Source organism: Lingula anatina, chromosome 4 (genome assembly GCF_051362555.1).
Source record: "Lingula anatina isolate TDL-2025a chromosome 4, LinAna3.0, whole genome shotgun sequence".
Classification (NCBI taxonomy): domain Eukaryota; kingdom Metazoa; phylum Brachiopoda; class Lingulata; order Lingulida; family Lingulidae; genus Lingula; species Lingula anatina.
In genome coordinates this window covers 22,488,017-22,512,353 of record NC_141770.1, presented here as the reverse complement: position 1 = coordinate 22,512,353, position 24,337 = coordinate 22,488,017, and the positions used below count along the sequence as shown (strand labels likewise).

The 24,337-nt window shown below is 35.8% G+C and overlaps 1 protein-coding gene across 1 annotated transcript in view; it reads right to left on the bottom strand.

Annotated features, from left to right (window-relative positions):
• Positions 1-20,448, bottom strand: part of LOC106163633 (uncharacterized) — a 38,601-nt gene extending 18,153 nt beyond the window's left edge. Inside the window, exons 1-9 of the mRNA XM_087011662.1 lie at positions 19,238-20,448; positions 12,590-12,857; positions 11,967-12,028; positions 11,679-11,806; positions 11,112-11,364; positions 9,805-10,729; positions 8,966-9,066; positions 5,196-5,396; positions 2,456-2,702 (exon numbers count right to left, since the gene is read on the bottom strand). Coding sequence (XP_086867788.1) covers positions 2,456-2,702; positions 5,196-5,396; positions 8,966-9,066; positions 9,805-10,729; positions 11,112-11,364; positions 11,679-11,806; positions 11,967-12,028; positions 12,590-12,857; positions 19,238-19,436 — 2,384 coding nt within the window. The 5' untranslated portion in view covers positions 19,437-20,448. The remainder of the gene's footprint in view (positions 1-2,455; positions 2,703-5,195; positions 5,397-8,965; positions 9,067-9,804; positions 10,730-11,111; positions 11,365-11,678; positions 11,807-11,966; positions 12,029-12,589; positions 12,858-19,237) is intronic.
• Positions 20,449-24,337: the final 3,889 nt, after the last annotated feature.

The following is a 24,337-nucleotide window of genomic DNA, read 5'->3' as shown; positions in this document are numbered from 1 at the left end:
TACATGTACATTTGAATACATGAAAATAAAATTAACACTGAAATTTTTGTTCTTGATATGACTGTACTTTCAACCCTTATGTTTATCATTCTTAAAATTATACTGATTTTAACAAATGTATTTTTTATGTCCATTAAATCTCCTTATAATACTAACTGTGACATATTCAACATTTAGCTGAAAAAATTATTCAATGTATACTTATTGTAATTACATGTATCATTCTGGGGCTCTACAGGACTTAATTATCGGAAATCATATATAATAGTGATTGGGTGTGAGATTGCTTCCTTATTTACCCAGAGTGGCTTCCACTAAGGGTTAAAGGAATGACAATGCATTCAGATACTCTTCATTTTGGTTGGAAAAGTGTCATAAAACACATTTACCTAGGGTAAACAAAAATTTCTTCATACTTTCCAATGTCATCCAGTGTCAAGTATACAGATAACAGAATAATTCTGATAACCACCATTTTGGTGGTAAAAAGGAATTTATTATATTTCTAATTTTGTGTCATTTAAAACATCTTAATTGTGGAGTTTTGAATCTCATATGAAACATTGCAATCCATTTAAAAGATGTGTTACTGTGGTATTTGTATAATTATATAGCTCAGAGCTCACAAGCCTCTATATATAGCTACAGCTGTAGCTGTGTCATTGAACTTACTATTATACCTGGTCCAGTATCTGTATAATGCAGTGGTACAAATTTAGATTGTGGATGTACTGGTACATGTATGTGCATTCACAGAAACATACAAGTGTGTGTGTGTGTGTGTGTGTGTGTGTGTGTTCTTTTGTGTGGGTGACCTATTATACAGTCAACATGATTTCAAATATTTTTTTTGTTTACTAAACATAATAAATAAATATTAACTGATAAGCAATAACTGTTTCTTAAATAACTAAAAGTAATAAATATCATGTAAATTTATCAACCATCCAAATAACTTTAACTGTAAATATTATTCCTAACTACATATTGTTCAAATTAAACACCAATTTTTACTGGTAACACTGTTGACTGATATATTTAGAGTTTTTTGAATTGATTTATTATAAAAAGTATTTTTGCCGATATTGGTAGTATTTTTAACAATGAAAAAGCATTTACCTACTCTGCAGTACTTAACAAAAATGAAAAATAATTCACAATTGTACTTTGGCTAAATACATTTAATTTTACTGGTACAAATAGAGTATTCATTGATAACTGAATCTAGGCTGAGCTCATTAACAGCTAGAATTGAGACAATAACTAACTAACTAACTAACTAAATAAATAAATAAATAAATAAATAAAGGAGAAACATGGCAGCTTCTCAAAGAGGCATATATTTTTCATTAAATATATCTGAATAGTACACTAATTCCTTCCTGAATAATCTGTGGCAATTGCAGTCAGTACCAGTTACACCATGTTATTTAATACTAGGATTAGCATAAGACGTACATGTAACATACAGTGTATGTTTGATCCTGGGTATATATTAACAGTCTAAGAAGATGATGCGGGTGTATCCATGGGTTATTACTCTATTTCTTATATACTGGTAATGATGTTGTACATGCATGCCATATACATTTTCCTTCCTCTCACTCCCCATTTCCTCCAAATGAAGACAGGATGTTTACTGGGAGGTATGTATTTTTGCATTCCCACAAACTTTTTGTTTTTGTATAAAGAATGACATGTTAAATCTTGGTCATGGCATAATTAATAGTAGTATGCTTATCAATCATTTGGAATCCCATTTTGATTACCAGCTATAGTATAGGGCGATTAGTTTAAGGAAGGACAAAAAAATCTAATTCGGATTAGGTATAAAGCGACCTTAACTTAAGACAAATATCAAGCAACCTGCATACAGTATGTATATTGTGTTTATTATTGTGTCTTATTAATGATTCACAAATTGAGGAGATATATATTGGATGGTACTACAAACCTAAAAAAATCACAATTTTACCACTTGTCAATTAGCCAATGCTTTACACATTTTTCTCTGGCAACAAATGCTTTTCATACTGTACTGGTACTTCTCAAAAAAAAAAAAAAAAAAAAAAAAAAATTGCCCATCTCTTTCATAACAATTGATTCAAAACTAACTTTTCATGCTCAAGTTGGCAAGTACAATAGTCCCTGTTATGGAGGCACACAAAACCAAATAAAAGCTTTGTGCCTCATCCTGAAAAAGTATCAGATTGGCTAACAAATGGTAAATAGACATTCCCAATACTTTTCTTGACACTTCTCCACAAGCATGTTAACACTAGCATGCACAACTGAACACAAAACAGTCATGAAATGAGAATTTTACACACACACACACACACACACACACACACACACTATATCTCTCTCTCTCTCACACACACACACACACACACACACACACACACACACACACACACACACAACATTGTTAGGTAACATGTCGTCTCCATACCTGCTGCTGTACTCCAAATGAAATGCCATAAACTGGAGCCTAATCGACATCGATGAGGAGTTAGCAGGTGGCAAGATAGTTATGTTACAGTCAAGATTGTTGCCATAGTAACCAGGATGGCTAGGACTGTGAATCACACCATTTGATTCCTCACCATAGGACGTCAGCGTTATCACTCTGCTGCAGTCTGGAGGGTAAGGTAGGGTGACACTTGTGACTGGGGATGAGATGTATCTTGTAATATCTGCTGAAGAAAAAGAAAAAGAAAATAAGTATCAAAAGCCCACAGTCACAATGTGCATTGTATACCAGCTATAACATATTCTAGAATCATCCTGCTTGCCTTTGGCAGCAGTGGCTGAATATATATTTTCTTGGAAATACAGATGTATACAAATAAACAATTCAGAAGGATTGTTAAGCACAAATGGCAAAATTGGAGGTGTGCATTCTGACTCAGGACACAAAGGGAAAAATTATTTAAAAATTAATTCAAATTTAAAAGAAATCAAAAAAAAAAAAAATAATAATAATAATAATATACCCCAGTACCTGTGTCACTAATAAAAAAAATTATTGATATGTGGGTAATATAATTTGCTTGCTTCTCTAGAGGATAGCAAAATACTTATATAATATAATATAATATAATATAATATAATATAATATAATATAATATAATATAATATAATCCAGGGCTAATCTGCATGTCACTTTATTGAAGTTGTGCCTTAAACATAAGAAAATGGAATGCCTCTGAATCAATAAATTGTGTATATGGATGTACAATTATTTACAGTAGAATTCTTATTACCACAACATGCTGATACAGCAAATTGGGCCACACCATTATAAAAGGACAAATGTTAGCCTCGTGCATGCAACTGTTATATTTTCTTGTGTCAACCATTTCAGACACCAATTTAAATGATTTTTTTTTTTTGTAGAATGATGTGTATATATGCGTTTTTGTACTGGCACATGTATGTACTAGTATTATAATGTATAAATCTACACATTTATGTATACACTTGGAATTAAACACTGGAAATGAAACATATTGAGGCTATAGCTGTGTAGTAATTAAGTAAGGATTCAAAATTGCGTGATCATGCATATTGTTTTGTTAATAAAAGTATTAAAATTTGGCAACTGATTATTTTTATGATCTCTGCATCATGTAAATTAGAAAAAAAATATATTTTTTTCTTTTTGAAAGGGACACAATTTCACTATAACAGTTATTTTTAAATTTTTATTAATAAAACCTAAATTAAAAACAGGTTGTAGTTAAAAAAATGTCCTTAACAAGAATATTACTTTATGACAATTACATTCTGAAGTAATCAATAATTCTTAAGCTGATAAATAGAAAAAAAGTAGAATTACCTTGGCAGGATTTCTTTCTCTGGGGTAAATGTCTTGATTTATTTAAATGTATTGGATAATTCATCAAACAAGAAAAGAAGGACCTATTTACGGTTTATCTTGAAGAGCAGTACCTGTTAGAGGATGAAAAAGTTCAATTCAGGTAATTTGGTGAATTGTTGGAAGGACTGTATGTGGCTACACAGGGGCGAATTTAGGCCGTCTTCTGGAAGACGGTCAGATTTTCAAGTTTACATTGTCAGCCAACTAATGTTTTCTGTCGGAAGACGGTCAAAAATGGAAGATGGATCAACAAAGATAATTTGGAAGACTGTCAGAAAATATCTCTGGATCCGCCCCTGCTACATGTATTTGCAGGTTTAGAAACCATCCCATATTAACACATCTGATCCAACCAGTTGATCGTGACCGCTAGTCTTAAGGCCCTTTTTAAATTCCCACTTAAACTGTTGTTCTACATGAACTAAATGAAACACCTTCTCTTGTTTCCAACACACTGATGTACAGGTAGCATCACCAGGTTTTCTCTAATCTACTCAATGCTTGGAATAGGAGTTCATGCACCTGTTAATCTCACAATCTGATGGCATTTCACTGAGAGTCCCCACAGATTTGGATTGGAAATGTCATGTCTCTTAATTATGTGTAGGTACATGACCTGAACATGTTTTGTCTCTTTAGAAATGATTTATTTCATCGTCATTGTGATCATCATCATCATTATTATTATTATTATTATTATTATTATTATACACATTGCACAATTTAGGGTCCTCACCAACACTAGTAATAACTCAATAAGATATATGTCACAGTTGTATACATTATACTAATGCACATATTTGTTCAAGATGTCTAAGAGAATAAAAAAGACCTGAAACCCTATCCATGTATGCCTCTGACATAAGTTCCTTTGTAAGTTTTCTGTCTCACATAATGTCTAGACATAGACTAATGGATAACTTACAAAACATATATGTGGTACACGTGTATATAGAGGAAATACATTTTCAACAATAACTTTTTTCAACCCTCTGCCTATGGACCTGTCAAGTATTAATCACTGAAAACTTACAGTAATATTGATAATCTTTGCGTTCAGTCCTTGATACATCGTTTTACATTAAACATTAAAAAATCTACAAGGAAAATGACATGATAATTATATATATATATATAATTATTCTATTTGTTTTAGACTACCTGTTTTTTTATATATTTTTTATTATTTTTATGTGATTTTTTCTTGATACTAAAGTTGGTTCATACCTGCAAAATGTCAAATAAAAGATCACATCATAATAATGAAATGACCTACATGTGTATAAGGCATAAAACTGAAAAAACTTACCTCCATGCTTAGGTTTCTGGCAGATGTAGAAATTTTGCGTCTGGCAAGACCTGTCGTTCCAGTACAGCTTGTCTACGAGAACAAATCCTTTCCAGGGAAAGTAGAAACTCTGCCTCAGTTCCACACAGTCCTCGTCAGACAGACCATCATCACTCGGCTCGCTGTATGCATTCTCCATGTTGGACCAGCCTGGAAACCAATCTGAAAGACAGAAATTTTAATTTTTTCCATGATAATCAGCTCAAAAACCGAGAGAAAAGAACAATTTGCCAGATTTTATTTCTTTTGTTAATCACGTGGGATAAGCTATAGGAAATCACTGTGAAGGAGAGAGAAATTTGGAATTTTCTCCATATTGCACAAGCTTGGAATCCTCGAATCTGAAGACAAGAATTTATGTGGGTGCCGTATATAATGACAGACAGACTAATGCAATGTGGCGTGGCAATGAATTAATAAAGCTAAGAGAATCTAAACAAGGGCATGTAGTTTTTTTTTTCGTGCAGTGGTCACAGCTGGTATGCTCTCAAAAATATTAAGTGCACAGATTACAAACTATGTATGATTATTCTAGTTTAAGTTTGTATCAAATCTCACTCTCCTGGAACTATGAATAATAAAAAATGATTCATCGCCTAACCCCAAAAAGGTACAAACGTTACTGTCAAAATTGCAAAACGTCCAGCTGTGGAAACGTAATACCCACTTTGAAAATTCAATCATCACTGGTTTTGTTCTTTTGTTTATCTCCTACAAGTATAACATTGTAAAAAAATACGATAATATTCTGTAAAGACCAGCTAATTTTTTGAGCGACTTTGTTTGCTTCTCACTGAATATTAAAAAAGGGGGAATACACCCTACTGACAGTAAAATAATCATTAAATAAACCACGTGTATTTGCCATTCGCTGTCCAAATATTATATCAGAAATGTCGAACTATCACAAAATATTTTTCAGTCAGCAACAGAAAACCCTGTTTCCTATTGCACCAAGTACTTGGGCAAGACGAAACTTTCTGGCAATTTTTTTAGGAACATACGGTACGTTACATATTATTAGCCATGAAACTAAGCCCCTTGAGTTACAGTTTAATAATTTATTTATTTATAAAACATCCTTACGTCATATATAATTAACCATGACTGAATCACTACAAAATATATCGGAAGGCGATATAAAAATTTGAATTATATGGCCCGGAACATACGTTACCAGATAATACAGATAAAAATTTAATATAGATGTAAAATTGAGACAGATGTGGAATTTTGTTCTATACACATTTATGTTTTTAAAAATTGGATACACAACTTCGAATTTTATTTTAGTTTTATTTTTTGATACTTTAAGCACGTGAAATGCACCTCTATAATGGGTTTGGTGACACAGGCATAACGTCACTGCTGGCAAAATGATTGACAGATGGGGCGTGTTCACAATGACATCATCAATGCACTAGCAGGTGTGTTTGACAGGTGATCCTTGGTGCTCAGGAAAGAGAAATTTGAGAAGCAGATCTTGCCATTGCTTCCTGCAAATTGCCATTGTGACGTCCTCTGTAAAATGATATTGATTGGGGGTGGGAGGTGAAAATATGCCATCTCTTCCGTTGCGTTATTGCCAGTTGTAATTTCAGCAACGTCATCCTGTATATGTACATGTGCAGATATCTCGTTAACGCCGCACATAACAGGTTTGAACTGGCTTCAGACAGGAGGACGTGGTAGACATTTCGGTGCTGTACATTTCATTAAATAGAAAGCAGTTGAAAAGACGCAACCTATCGCCATAACGATATTTAACAGAAGCATTGTTACCTCATTTTTACTTCTTTGATATATATATATATATATTTATATATAATTAACGACATTTTACGCGCACAGAACGCAATGCACAAGACGAGCACGTGCTTTGAACGTAAATAGAATTTTGATAATAAAGATAGTGACAATCTACATTTGTACCATCTACTAGGGTGGCTGATATTATAGGCAAATCAAATGACTGTCAATTTACTAAAGCTATATCTTTTGAAAAATCAATCTGTCGCCCTGGAAGAAGGTTGTGACAATCCATATTTAGAGGTATTTTTATTGAATGATAAAGAGTAGGGGCAAAATCGTGTTAAACTGTTATTTATCTTGATGTCAATATCTTATGGCTGCAAAACAATGGCGGTGGATAATCACGCCGATGGGTAATAAAACGGCGGACATCGTTATTCTTATTCTTCTGACATGCATCTTTATTTTCCCTTTATTTCAAAAACAGACCGATTTTTTACTAGATATTCACAGATCTAGATACATGTATGCATTTCATTCTACTGTACAGCCAGGATTTTTGCATGGAATTAATTTAATCACTCAGGTGGCTTTTAGTATAGAGTATACACAAAGACAGTGATTTACACTAAGAGCTTTTGTCTATAACCCCGTCAGAGTTCTCAACCCGAACAACGCGATTTCATTAGGTTAATGAACTATACTCTAGTATGAGAATACTGGTGGGTAGTATGGAATTCCACTTCAGAGCTTACAGTTTCATGTACATTGTATTACTATCGGTGGTACGTGTTGGCACAACACTGAACTCGTATGAACCATGTTCTTATTTCATTTAGGGTTGAAGAACATTCTTTTTTGGCCAAAATAAAATTCTATAATTTTAATCAGTCGAAATAGTATTTCATTCAGTTAAACTGATAACACTTAACGAGGGTCCCCGCAGAGTTGGGTCGATATAAGTAGACCAATGGTGTCTATGGGAATGGGGTCTTAGAGTTGAAAAGACGTCCATCGATCTAGATCGACCTAACTCCCTGGGGGTTCACGCTAAATTGATGTTAGCCGGTAGTTTATTACCCCCTTACAGCTTTTAGTAGGCGGGACAGACGCTTAAGCCGGCTAAGCTGACAGTAATCTAGTGAGACTCCCCACAGGGATAGATCAATCTAAAACCTGTGGGAATGGGGTTAGTCTTATCATTAGCTAGCGGTTTCAAAAGGGGTTCCTCGATTTAGCAATATCGATACGTGGACAAACTTGGTCAAAATAGCTTTTCCCATTTTTTAAAAATAAAATACTTAGATCATAAAATAACTAGATACCATTGCAATAAAATTAAACACTTACAGAACAAAAAATTCTTTTTCGTTGTTTTATTCAGCACCCCATGCGCTTCTGCTTTTAAATTCTGCTCAGTTCAACTGCTTTGTAAAAATGGTGTAAGATAGTGACCGTGGTGGACACATGTACGCAGTCAAGTCGGATGTCACCAGGAAAATTGACATGGTTGACGACAAGGGTGTGTAATACAATTAAGGCAGTGCGTTAAATGCGTTTTACTTATGAGATATCGACATATTACACCTGACACTCAGACCTCATCAGGGAAATGAAGGTTGTGATGATATTACAACCTATCACCTCTCAGGTGTGCTGGTCCAGTCACCCCCACCCCCCCGCCCCCCAGGACTGTCAGAAGACGAAATATTAGCTGGCAAATCTCAGTTAATTTTCCTATAGCTATTGTCAAATGAAACTCTACCCGTTTACTGATATCACATACACTATGGTACTGTTCATCGTTAAATAGAAATTGATTTGTCAAGAAATTAAGACCAAACGTTGGCAAACGGTGTTGATCCAATTCACAGTGATCCCATTTATGTGTTGACTGTTGCTCATAGTTCAAAAGTTTATATATATATATATATATATATATATATTTTTTTTTTTTTTGGTGAATTCTGGTGACTTACTGGTATAATTCCATGGTAAACCTGCAGTCCACTGGAAGTCCTGCTCGCTTTTCTGGTCATTGCCACCAACCCAGTAGCCAGACAAAGGAGTGTGTGTAGACCTAAATATAAGATATAAAACTACTACCACACCAATGTTCTGTCAAAAATCAATACATTATCACATCAAATATATATCAATTGTAATGTGAAACACGTGTGAACGCACACATGCACGCACACACCCATACTTTCAAACTTGATGTACTGTCTCCTTAAAAATGATCTCCTACTTACTGAAACAGAATTTCGTGATTTATGTTTGTAACATCCAACACATTTTCAAAATCAATATGTTATCATTTATGCATGTAACACAATGACAGAATCAAACTCAAGCCGCGCATAATATAAAAAAAGACTGCAACATACTGCAAACATAAAATAAATCAAATTACCAAAATTGGATTTACATAAACCTGAAATTGAATATTTCCAAAGGAAGGGGCAAAAATGCTCACATGCTATGGAATATTTCTTGTCTCTCTTGTTATTTTCGTGCACAGTAAAACTGTATACAAACGAGACAAAATGAAACTACCCTCTTCATATTATGGTAAAATTTTCCGTCTACTACTGGGTGCAATGTTTGCCGGTCGAAGTGAGCCAGAAAAAAATCTTTTACCTTCTCCCCACCCTTAGCAAAACTCTGGATACCCCAGTGCAGAGTAAACATCTTCACCCACGCCTGCTCATTACGTAGCATGTAGGAGCAAACAAAGCGTCTTATTCTTGGAACTAGTCCATTCAAACTCACCTGACTCAATCACAAATGAAATGAACACAATGGAATGTGTTACCTGTTTAACACGTATTTGTTCACAAACATGTCCAACATCTGGCCCACAAGAAATGCTAAATGTCCGCGTTTTCTTTTACAGTCTTCCTCGGCTTCAACCCACTTTCGTTTTACATTTGAAACATTGTAACAGTATTCCCCATGTTCCATCCAATATGTCGGGCATGGTTCCACTTCACCAGAGTGTTCCACCGTCCTCCACTTTGCGACGAATCCACGCCCAGAGATCTGCGCATCAGAGACCAAACGAAGCACCATCTGTGGCCCGTCTGAATAAAATTTGAGTAAATTTTCGACTCCGTCCTTTTGTCCGCAGATTTGTCTCACGTCGCGTCCTGAATAGATTTCAATATAGTCTTTATCACAGTTGACTTGGTTGCCTGAGATATACGTGCCTCTCTGAAGGTCCAGTTCTACGAATTGCAATTCTGTAACATGGGTTGGAGCACCTTCATTATTGATGATATAAAAACAGTCTGCATTGTTAGTATAGTTTTGTGGATAACCCCAACTACTGACAACCCCTGATGCTCCGTAGAGCGTCTGGTTTTGACACACCGGTGTTGAATTATACGTTGCATAGAAGCCACGCCCTACGGATGAATAATCCGACACAAACCTAAGATGTATATCTCCACCGGTGGATTGAAAATGAAGGTTGTAGTGTTCGATTTGAGAATCGTTTCCACATAACGTGTACTCTCTATTTAATTCACAGATTTTTATCACGAGAAAGCCTTGATCACAGTTTGTCGCGCCCTGTGGCGTTACTCCACGAGGTATGTTGAGATCCTGTATCTGCAAGTATATCTGGTGGTCTTGCCGGCCCCTTATGACATAGCTGCAGTTCATTCTAGGAAAATAATTCCCTGGGTAGTTTGAACTGTGAACTACACCTGAGCTTTCCAGGAATTCCTGGCAACAACCTGAAAGTTGGACAGGCAGTGTAGATAAACAAGTGAAAATATATGAATAAATCGATGGCTGATTGATTACGCATTCATGATAATACCATCAAAATGAATTCATCAATAATTAAATAAAAGAATGACTTACTTGCCAAAAATGTTATGTTTTCGTTAACGTTTTAACGTTAAAAGACTTTTGTGGAAGCCGGTAAAGCAGATTAGTAAAATAGTGCTAGACAACCAGAGAGAAGAAAAAATATATGCGCAAAAATATACAGCCTAAGAAAAAAAAACAAACAAACAAACAAACAAAAATAGTAGAGTAAATAAAATCAACAGAAGAAGAAAGACCCCCTGGAAGAACATAAAAACAATCATACAGGCAACATAGTCTATATACCTGTAGCTTGGGGTAGACTATAATACACTGCCTTATATCCCAAACCAGACAGCTTCCGATCCGTTATAAACCACAGTTCCAGTGTATTGTCTGGAGACTCAAAAAACATCTCCTCCAACTGCTGTTGTCCACTTCGTGTGCCGCAGAGTGGGCGGGGGTCACCACTGGTTAAGTTTTTCCCGTCAGGTAAGCTGACCATCAGGTAGTCATAACAAACACCTTTGTAAGATGGCTCTAGATCAAACGCCTGGAACTATTTAAGTTATTGAATAGAATATTGAGATATCAGTATCTGGGGTTGGGGGTCATTTGTTAATGGAAAAATGTCAAAAAATTTAATTCGGACATTTTGGTATATAAAGCTAGCGCGATACGATTAAAGATGACTCTGTTATGTGAAATCTTAACTTGACTGAGTCAGAACTTAAATGAATAATAAACATTCAGGTTTTCTCCTTTTAAAATTGCCATCCATTGAGAGAGAACTCGGCAGCGGGCGCGTGAGGCGTTGTTTAAATAGATATTATATGATAGCACGGGACGGACACCAATGAGATATAGCCAAACCTGAAGAAATATATTGAATCCATCAAGAACACGAATAACGACTCTGCAGTGTATATTGTCTGGGTAGAACGCAGGAAAACCCGGAGACACTATACTACCATTCTGCTGCGTAAGATACTGGTCACAACCTGGAATACAATTCAAATAAGAAGAATATTCACTAAAAGATTAATTTACTAATGCATGTAGTTTTACATCCTAGGTGACTACGCTTTCTACAAAGTGGGATGGATAAATAATTATTCTTTCGGGGAAATAAAGGGCTGTGCCAAATATTTCTAAGTGTACCTGTATTTAGACATATGTTCTTCTGGAGATGGTGCCATTTTTCTTCTACAACCGCCACAGCCCTGAAATTTAAACCATATCAAATTAAGATTGAACAAGAGTCGGAGAGATGTTGGATAATATCGGACGACAGCGTCTTGATTCATTACTTTTTGCCCGTTAAAAGGCTCTTAAGTTGCATGTCGCTGAGTTATGGCATCTCAGAAAGTCAACTTTCATTCATTTCATTGCATGTTTGAACGAGACAACTCGTTTAAAGGAATTACACTTTTGTCATTTTTTCTGTTATAATGCTTTATGCATACTAAGCTTTTCCTTGTCCGTCATAAGGAGCTTTGTGATCATTTACACTTTGTGGGTTCTCTCTAAGCCTTTGTGGTGAGTATCAAATGTTGCTGCAATTATCAGGACTTTATACAATAATTATCTTAAGTCCATCAGAAAGATGACATTTCAAGTGAATTCAAATGAGTTTGCAAGCTAAGAAAAATTTTTATAATTTCATACATAATTGAGTTGAATTACATGGAAAGAAAACGAGGCTAGAAACGAAACCCAGAAATGGTACCAGCGCGCACCGCTTAACCGTCATCGGCATATCACGTGTCTCTTCCATTCCATACCTAAACGTGACGCACTTTTGGTCACTTGGATCACGTTGGTCACTCAAAGGCGCCTTCCATGTGACGGTCACGTTTTCAACGAACGCACTACTCCCTTTGGTCAGCGCTATGGTGTCGCTCGGACATCTCGAATCGTTCACGTGCGTGAGAAAGGGAGGAAGGGATATGAATTGTTGGTTGACTTCCGTTGCTTCTATCGTCTGATACGTCGTCATGACGAACTCTTGGATCGTCAAATTTTTGCTGATGTTGACTGCTTGAATCGCCACTGAAATGAAGTAATTTGAAGAGATTTTATGACCGAGTGTGCCAAACTGTTTATCCGTAAAACCCATTCTTGATATTAAGAAACTACCCATAACGTTTACTTTCTCCTGCTGGTATGTTGGTGGACGGAAAAAATAGGAAGAGGAAAAGAGTTCGGAAATGCATACGTAAAGACAACGGGGAAATTACCTTGAAAGAGGTGCAAAAAGAACAGCGAATTTCCTTCATTTGGTAAGAAATACATGTAACATACTATTTCCACTCAATTCTTAGTAATATAAAACGCAGTAAACCTTAAATCTAATATAAAGCATCAATCCACGGATATCATATTTTCCACGCAAAACATTTGAAAATACTCGTAATAATAGGCTTATGACAATGTTTAAGCGAGTATATCTCAAGTATGATGAACAATATCACAAAGATCTCCCTGTCCTGTCATTCACATTTGACTTCACAACATCTAGCTACCTCTACTCAGAAAAAAAAGGTGTCAACTTAGATTTCATAACGCGAATTGTACATTCCAGGGGGACTCTTCAGCGTGACATGAAAGTGTGGTTTTCATTGATGAAAGAGCACATACTCACTGCTCACCCCAGATAAAATTATGTTCCCTCATGACAGCGATATCCTACTAAAATGTGCAACAACACCTACTGAATTAATTGTCATTGATATCAGCACTCGACTAGTGCATATATATATAGCGTTGGGAAATCCCAGTAGGACAGTTAGATAAGCGACTTATGCACTGACTGATCCATTTCACACTGTGCTAATTTAGTATTTTTGTGTTTTTATGTCTCATGCAGGTTTCTGTCTGTTTATGAATTTGCAAAGTTATTGGCAATGACAACATTACGAAACTTCTCAATGAGTCTTGGTTAGAGTGAATCGCATAGGGCCGTTAAGTTGTTTTTATTAATGGAGGTGCACCTGGCGCTTTGCGTCCTTTTTTCAACGTTCCTTAATTTCGATCTTTAAAACAAAGGTTATACATATGTAGCCTCGGGGAACAAAACTGCATTGTTCCCAACAAATATTTATCATATATGTCCAAGACGACAATAAGAACATGCAGTGCACAAAACGACTTAAAAATTAACTTTTAAGGCCCAGTCACTGCACCAAAAAGTGTCACACGTGATATTTACCTATACACAGAAAAGGAACGACTTTTTTAAATTGCATTTAGTGCATTTTTCCCCAATTACTGGAAATTTCATATCTCTGTTTTGTCAAAAAAAAAAAAAACTGTATCACATAGGCCTTTTCTTTTGTTTTGAATTACAAGGAACAATTTTATCAAAAACAACAAAGGCGACAACTTTCAAGGTCAGAGACGCGATTACAAAATGCCTCCCCTTTCCCGAAAAAATGTAACATAATCAGCCAAGAGCGACAGATTCAGGCCTATTTTGCTCCCGTCACGATCTTGTGTGAACACCTTTCGTTCACAAACTGTCGCTTAGAAAATGATACAAGAGTATCCGGTGACAAGAGATTTGCGCATTTATTGACTCACCGTTGTTTCCGTGGTGTCGGCCCTAATCTGTAGACATTATGCTTGGAAATGTACAGTAGGCTTATGTAAAGCGTGCTTCACAGAAGAGTTTCAGAAAGTAGAATATGATATTTTGATTATATTCAGATCAAAAACCACACAGGCTCCATGGCGTCAACGATTTTTAGGCCTTCATTACAAATAGCAATTCTCTCTATGTGCAGTATACATGTACTTTGTTTTCCTCGAACACTTAAAAGTACATACGAACCGAACATCGGTGGAGCGTGGATTCCCAGTAACACATGTAAACCACTTCTACTATATTCTTATTTGACTCAAATGAATTCGACATGCCAAGGGATAAACTGAATAGATCACACGATCAGCCATAAAAGACCTTTAGACTGCTCCTTTCTTTAAATTTTTGGTTGTAAATTTAACCTTCTTTCGTGACCTACTTTCCTGCCCCATTGACATACAGCTTAGAATGCCAGCAGAAAAATCCGTTCAAACATCATTTTCGGGTAAAATTAAACAATGCCTTTTGGTAATTCTCTTAGTTATACTACTTGAAACTATATGCTGGCATTTGGTTGGTTTTTGTGACAAAAATTGGCTTTGTATGCATCTTTAACGTCATTGCTATCTTGCGTTCTGTTTGTGGCTCTTCTGTGGCTGCTTGGTATAATTAGCCAATTTCATATTCAAGTTTATTTTTTCTAAGGACCATTCCACAAAAAAGTGAATTTGTCCCATTAGTATCCTCCTATGTGGATAGAAAGCCACAGTTATAAAAAAGTGATATAAAATAGTTATAGAAATATCACACAAGGTGCGTACGACACTGACGTGACTCAAGCATCTTTGTGAATTAATTTTAGTTTAAAATCATGATGTATGGCAAAGGAAATTAAGCTTAGGCCAGTAATGAATAGGCCTTACTGTTTTTTTATTTATTTTTTTAGTTTTCAAAATCTAGATCATCAATCCAAAACTGAAATTTGAAATCGATCCAAGCCCCAGTGTCCAATTCAGGATTAATGATTGATATTGCTCATCTAAGCAGCTCTTAATGTTGGAATAAATTATACACCATTAAAAAAGTCCATTTAAAATGCCAAAAGATTTCTGATGATGATGGCCTTGATGGCTTTATCTTTGATCTGCCATGTATTGAAAAAGAACATTGTTATCGTCTCATTTTCCAACCCCTCTTAACTTTGATTCAGACGTTTTCCAAATATTTTTCAACCGTAAATCACAGTAGGTGATATATCTCTGTCCTTTTTACATCACCAATCCGAAACAAATGTTTCAAATGTGAAATCGTTTAATAATAAAAAATCAATTCTTAACCTACGTCAATTTGGCACAAAAGAATCACCTACATGTACGTCATGTTAGACTATCATATGTAATAGAATATCAGAAAACAGTAATGGACCCAACTAAAAATAAAATGGTAATTGCTAAAAAGCCCACTTCAGTGTTAATGCTGTCTCGTCCATCAGTGTTAATGAAGGTAAAGTGTATTAGTTCCTTTGCAATATAAGTCATAAATAATTGATTTATATCATTTTGTATTAGCGATGATATATCGGAAAGGTAACAGTATCGTTTATATGCGGATGTTTCATTGAAGTGCTTCTGTCAATCTGTTATTATCATTTTTATCATTATTCATTGGAGAACTATGCGATAATTGTCGCACCTTTAATTGCTTTGATAATTTGATGATTCAAACAACAGCCAAAGCGATTTTCTGAACTAAACCTGATCCAGAAGACCTTTCCGCCTACGGTTTTTTGTTTCATTTTATCTAATCTGTCAACCCCACGGGTCATCAGAACAGTATATAATAGAATATAATAGGATACAGCACAACCTTATAAACAAGAGCTAAAGACAGACCTCAAAGGAGCAGACATCAATCTAAAAGCTGAGTGCTCTTATGTAATCTCTTATTTAAAGGGCTTATTTAATTTCCGCCAGTATGACTTAGAAGGTATCCACATGTATTTGTCACGGGAAGTTACCTGTACCTAACTTGACATGACATAATCATATAGACCAGCAACTGGAGAAAGTTCAAAGTTTTCTTTTTTCCTTTTCTTTTTCCTTTTTGAAAGCTTAAAGTTTTTCTGTAAATAGATTGATTTCATATAAATTTTACAGATGCACCATTGAAAGTGTTTTTAAAACATTGCTTGGTTGTTCACGTTGTACCTATGTGCCTAGTACTTACAAGATATTGCTGCATGTAATAAATGATAGTATGGGTGCATTTTTCGAAATCAGAAAGATCTGGTGGAAAGATCGGTACCATCATTTCAGTTTTTTTTTCGTTCTTCAAAACCATACTCTTTGTTGTATCTGGGCAAACAAGAAAATCTGTGAACGGATTTGTAGTACATGTAGATAAACTAGTAATACGGGGAAAAAATTCCAATGACTGTCCAGACTGACAGTGAGAAAATATCGGATTTTTTTCTCCCAGGAGCCCTAAACGTTGCAAGCTATTTAAGTATCTACTTATTAGGTGTGTCACTTGATTAACAGCAAATAGTACAGTAAATAGGACAGATTGGAGATATGCTTGCCGAATGGTAAAAGGGGCAGGGGCACCGATTCACATTATTATGAATTGATTTATTATTGTTTATGAATTAATTTATGATAAATATGTAAACACACCACGGGGTTGTATCTCGCCATTTAGTTAGAATATTTTATTATTTTATTAGTATTCTTTGTAGTACATCTGTTCACTGTATAAAGGTGTATAAAGGTAATATTTGCATTTCCCATACTGTAATTATTATGTCACATTGTACCAGGTCATGTTAACTTATGAACCAGTACAGAAATAAATTGAACACTGAATTGAAATTATTCGAAGCTAGTAGGAACATGCGCATTTGATACATAAAATGTCTTTTCGAGAAGGTAAGTGTCGTTTATCTAAATGACAGCAGTGAGAAACACAGGCCTTATATAAATAATTAATTGTGAGACATTCAATTGGCGTCGGTGGAGGGTGTAATAACGCATGGCCTTGACATAAAATCTATTTCAAGAACCCAGGTTTGACATTTCGTGATAACATGGTTGGCGTTTTCCTTTGTCACATTCTTGGGAACTTTACTGGCTTCTGGCGATCACTTCATATCGTCTGTCTAGAAACTGGTGGCAATGGTTATCTAACAGAGACGAGAAATACCAACTGCGGTGAGCAAATAACTGTTTTCTTTCTTCCTACATGTAGCTACCAGAAGACGTCATTTCGGTGGCAGGAAATTATTTATGTAAAATACATCTATTCGTGCTGATTATCATCATGTCTAGTTCACTTAATAAGTTATTCACATACTGCATATTACATTTATGACTTACATTGATTGTTTTTACGTACAGTTTTCTCTCAAACCATGTTAATTTGACTTGACCCTCCCCACTCTCAAAAACGATTTTCTCTGTATACCAGGAAAAGCAAGTACATGTACTGAGTGTATAACTGGTAAACTTATTGGGCTAAGTTGACAAACGTAGGGTATGGTATTGGTAGTAAAAAAAAAGCCACGTTGCGGGATTACGGTTGCAAATTTACGTGAAAAGTTACAAGGGGGTGTACCGGAGAAAACCGTTCAGAATATCAACTTACGCGAACAATGGGACTTACGCCAAAAGTTACAAGAAAAAGTGTATAAAAATAAACAGATATGTGATTAAAGATATTTAATATAACTAAAATAAACATTTCTGTTCTAGATATCTATCTCACGTTGAGAGTAAGAGAACTGAAACTGAATTTTGTCCAATCCAGTAGTATATACAGTGCATATGAAGTCATCTAACGTCAAATCTGGCGTGTTTTTAAATGGGAAATACATATATTTTTTAAAGTAGTACTTTTCTCTGTTTCGTTGAGACAAGGCTTCCGAATTGCCATAATAACATTTTTGTAAATTGTTCTTATCATTTCGTTAATGGAACATCATAATGAAACCAGGTTTCATCTTACGGTGCCGTGAATTTCAAATTTCAAGGGATTTTCCCTAGCTCACGTATGGGTATTTTGGTTCAATTAATGACTTAACTACATTGGTAAACCCCATGTGATAATTATCAAAATTGTCGTCAGTCAAAAAAAATATATATTAATGATTAATAATAAAAAACGATGCTGAGATACAGCGCTTTAGAGTTTCGCTATTAATCTTATAACAAGTGATTTGGTAAATCTGTCTTCTGTCGACACCTTAGCCTCCATGTGTACATTAATTCATACACTGAATTCTGGCAAAGATACATGCATCTCTTCCCACGTATAGAACATAGCCATTTTATTTTCCTTTCATTGCAATTCTGCTTACTCTTTTTTTGGATATGCCTGCCCCGTTGTCGGTACCCACTGCATTGCAGTTCAGGAATCATGAATTCGTACGGGTCATATTATTTTGTATTTGAACCCAGACAGCATGTTTAAAACATTCGTATGTGACATTTTAAAAGAGCATGGGGTAATTAATGCATCGAAAATAAACCAACAGCGCTCTACAATAGTCTGGAGAATACAATCGTAAGAGAGACCACAACGCGTAATCCAGGAATTCCCCTTTTAATCTATCATATTTGTATTGAACGCCTTCAAATGTCGAGAAGGCCATCAAATCAAAATTTTCAGTCGTCAGCGACGCCAACATGTTCTACATGTAGTACACGTACATATATTAAGTAAGGTTTCGTTGAATCACAGAGCAGGATATATAAGAGATTTAGAACTGAAGTTTGTCTTGCTTATATGAATTAAATATTGTAAACCAGGCAAAACCAGACCGATTGATACGTTAAAAACATGTTCCACTTACCTTGATACGTAGCACCAGGAAAGTATCCACCCTCCGTTCGTAAAACCGAGTGGGTGAGTGTCAGACGGAGCTCTCCCGGCTCTTCCTGGGGTGACCGCTGTGGCTGAAGCACAGCTCTGAAGCAATCATCGGCCCTCTGCCCCAGAGTTGCCAATAGCAATTGGAACAATGCTCCCAGAACCACCCAGATCACTGACATTGGTATTGGCGGTTTGTCATATAGGGAACCGATGTTACGACTGCGCTATGCATGTATGGTTCACCTTTCCACCATGTGTTAATTATGGTGTCACATAACACGTAGCTTGCATGTCAAAACGGTTACCGTGCGTGTTCCAGGAAAACAACACTGCAATGGGCTTGAATTGAGGTTTTGATGACACGAAACATTGGACTGTTTCCCTTCTTATCTTACAGCTACTCAGTTTTCATATTGTCACTGTACTTCACTGGCCACTGCTTTTATGTCTTTGTTGTCACGTAGTTGTGGTAAGCGAATACTCTATCTTCCAATTTGCATCGTGACTGTCGCAGTCTGCTTTCAAACCATTTTATTTCATACTTAATTTTTACAGGTGCACATATGTTCAAGTTATTCGCTCCGCTTGGCTTATCATTTCTCTAGTCATCAATTTTTTCATGTTTTTATGACCCACTAAATTCAGCTAGTAATTTCATTTTTATGAAGTCATCTATGTCATAATGTGAAATCGTTCTCCTTGTTTCCTAACCCCGACACTGTGTCACATCAAAGCAGCTATCTTTCTAGTGTCAACAAACACCTTTTCCTTTTACATGCTGTACAAGTACGTCGTACAAATGTCACCTTCATATAAACTACGGCTTTCCGAGAAATGGCGATCCTTCTTTTATTGTCGTTTCTGGATTTTTATTTGCAATTTGTCGAATGTTCTTTCAATGTTCTCGTTTTCAATTTGCTTCCATATGGATGTGCAGAAGTACAAATGGTGTTCAACGTCAATTCCGTCGTCATTGTCGTGTCCAAGGAGTCCCCATTGTGTATACATCGCTTTCACGGCAGAACCATTAGTGAAATGATGTTAATCTGACATTAGGTTTTTGTCAGCTGGAAAATGATTTAATGTGTTGCAGTATTCTGGCTATGTTGTTTGACTCCTGTCAGTGAGAGAGTACAATGTAGATTAAAGTGACAAAGCGTTCTGTGATACAATGCAAATCCTGCTTCAGTATCTGTCACCGACAAGAAGAGACTAATTCATAAGTCCCTGGAATATCATTGGTAATCATCGATGGTTATGTATTTAAGGAAATTCTGGGAGCACTTATCGACACACTCCGCCCACCTTGTGACGTCACTTTGCACAAGAAAAAATAAAAACATGGCAGACGAGCAACCTTACAGGGTTTTCCTTTGGTATATTATGGGAGCTTTCATAGTAACTGATCACATTCTAACGAAGCGACAAGTTACGGAGTTCAATAAGAGGCAAATGTCATAAAGTTAATAACTTTGTACATTTAAGGTCAGATTTTTCCTTATCAAATCCAATTCTCCACATATATTAAAAATCGAAATCCAATGTCTATAAAAATAACATTTATTTACTCCTTTCTTTAGCAAACGACAGTTTCCTTACAATTTATTGTCCCTCATTATAAAGTGAAACCCCATGGTTTCTTTTTGTCAAGTTAACACAATAAAAAATCTCAAAGTCGTTTGTGCCCTGTCTCCTTCAATCTATTTAAGGTATCGTGAATGGCGTTAGTTCAGCGTCTAGAATTTTCCAAGTGACATATCTTTTTATCAATCGCTAAGAAATCGTATTTTGATTTTCTGGATTTTGTCCTTTGATATGGCTGATAGCTGCGTGCATGTCCTGAAGGTGTAAAAACACTGATTAGTTTAGATCCGTTTTCAACTGACTATTAGCAATAGATCAACCAGTGCTGTGACACGCAAGGCTCTCTAGGCTGCTAAAACATGAACGAGGTTCGATTTTTCTTGATTACAAACAGACAACATCAGAATTTATTCTACTGTCTAACAACACGACCACGCAAACAGTTATATGTTTCCATATCTTGCGTCAGGTAATGTGATACATAGAATTGAAATGTGTTAGGGTTGCTGGGTAGCTTTGTCAAACCGTATTCACTCTGCTTGATTCTCGTCGGTCTTTGTGCACTCCCAATAAAACAGGCACGTGTCGTCTTTCTCCTGACGCAGGCACATCCACCCACAGACGGAATAAAAAGCGTTCATTTACGTGCATGAATCATAAGCTAGCAAAATATCCAACATGGCACCTGTTCAATACTCTCGGAGCTAACACCTGTTGCTGTAAGCGCAACGTGGGATGTTCACACATCAACGGTCACACTATATACCATCCCTAATCATTTAACGGTGAGTGATAATGGGAGCCTTTTATTACATGTGTCATACCGTGGTTCTTTTCAACACATTTTAACCATCTGAAGAATGTAATTTTGGACTATGTCGTGATGGTTAATTGCATATTTTCCAAATTTAGCCTGGGATAGGGTCATAATTTTTCATTGACTTTACCGATAGTTTCAGTTAATTAAACGACCAAATTAGCTTTCTTGTAAAAAACAATTCAAAAGGATTCAGCAATCTAGCTTTAACCTGTCGAAATTCCGAAAATTAAAGCAATCCAATTAAGCATCAATATTTATTTTGAAAATAATCGCATTCTGGTTCTATATATGAAGTTATATACAAAGAATAGTGCTTAATACAGATATTCTACCAAAGTGCATTTGAAATATATACGGAATTTGAGCGTCAAATCTAATTTTCCTCAAACAAAGTAATTTCCTCTTATTCATGAGTCATTGCACATCCCGTCCCTGCTACTGGGTGTTTTGTACCGTTTGTAATAAAATACCTTACATCTACACGAACCACAAATAATTTAGGCCGCATTCACAACCAAAGTTGATCCGGAGACTAACAGATCCTCGGATCAAATTTTGACGACCCACTTGAAAGCTTACCGCGTTATCCCCGTTTTCCGTTATCCCTGTTAGTCCGCTGATCAAGTAGTTCTGAGTGCGCCCCTAGACTGCAATTATATTTCCCATATAAGGATATATCTACAACAGGTCCTTTTATTTGCAGAATTTTATTGTTTATGAATTTTCTGAATTGGGAAGAAGAAGTTTGGCAAGATGTCTGGACAAAAATATGTCTTAGGGCCTTTTTTTTTTGGGGGGGGGGGGCATTTTCGATCGCATACACAGTAGTTTACTTTCAAGACCAGCTTTTAATTAAAACATAAAGGAATACTTTAATATTTATATCATTCCGTTTTAATTTTTGGAATAAAATACGCTTTTGTACTATTTATTTTTAGCTAAATTATAATTCTATCATGTAGCTCCAACGGCTCAGTTGGCATTTAAAGAGATAGAAAGAAATACACACACCATTTCTGTGCACTGTATTACTGAATCTGCATATTTGGCAAGACTTCCCAAAATATTTTTACATTCCTCATTGGCCTTTTCTCCCGAATTATCCATTTTTTAAACAGTGGCAAGTCAGATAAAACCTATCCAAAATCTTTCAAATGTGAACAAAATGAGGACGCCATGAGAGTACATGTGCACTGTAGATAATGCTGTCTGTCTGACAAGACCAAATTACCAGATCGATATGTAATACCTTGATGATGCCATTCTTAATAACCTGTAATTTAGTCACAAACCCCAAATCATTCTCACATATTTATACCCTGAAATTATCTGAGAGTGATAATGGCGAGACTTAAGTTATTAGTATTGACTGCCTGCCGTGCAATGAGAAGGATGTAACTTACGGCTGCATTGGTCGTGGTTGATCTTGGATGTATGTATATATATATTCTAGTGGGAGAGATACATGTTGTATTAGCTTGCGGAATGTTTTGTTGAAGGTTCGATCCCCGGCCAGGTCACAGAATAAACCAAAACTACCCCCCCCCCCCACTCCACACACACACATGCCCATGTACACGCGCGCACGCGCGCGCGAACATACATATGACGACTCATCGTTCTGACGCTGTACTGCAACATGGAGGCTGACTTGCTTTCTCTGTTTATTGGCTCAAGCTATTACATGTATGATTGATTAAGACCAAACTTACATAAGGCATAGAGAATGAACATATATGTAGAACAAACACATAACACATCTTATAAGAGATACACTTATGTAGAACGAACGTGTAAGAAGATTAGATGCACGTGGTGTTTAAGAAACGCCACGTCGATTGTTATTTAATTTTCATACAAGAAACACTAATACTCGGGATGACATGGGCGCATACAGGCTGCACCGCACTGCGATTTCTTAGGAAAAAGGACTCACGTTGAACTATATCTATCCAACAAAATGTTGAATGCTAATGCAAATCAAAAGAAATGAATGCATATTATTAAAAAAATTTACAATATTGGGAATAAGCCACGCTGTAGTAAAAATGTAAGAATTAAAGAAGTTTGAGACCGTATTAAAAAGGAATACAGCTGAAGGATAAAACGACCCTACACTATGCAAAGTTTATAGACAGTAACAGTTGGCATGTTTCCATCAACAAGATTTGCCATCCATTCAAAGTAAAGCAGAAAAAGACGAATAATGAAATGCAAGTTATTGCAGAAATTGTTTCATGTCCTCAAGAGAACACTTTCACGTTATATTACCTTTTTCATCACTTTTCCTTCATAATATCTACTTTCCTCCCAGATTTATAATGAACGCAATGATCAAGAGAAATGTGTCTGTGTGGGTCTCAACCAAATAAGCCACTGCGGTAGTTGAGATTTAAAAAATTAATCGGGAGGAATTCGAAATGTGTGTATTTTTAAACTCAATTACAGCAATGGTTCATTTCATCGCACTCACTCTGGTCAATACATTGTATTTTTTAGCACGTGCGAGTATTGACTTTACTGTCTTATATGTCTAGTTTCAAAGCGAATGATTATGTGCCGTGAATAAAGTTTCATAGCTGTTAATACGAACACTAATTCGAAAAATTTACTCTTACTTGTGTACTGATGCTGATTATGAAAATGAAAATAGATATCAACAGTTGGCAGTTGGCA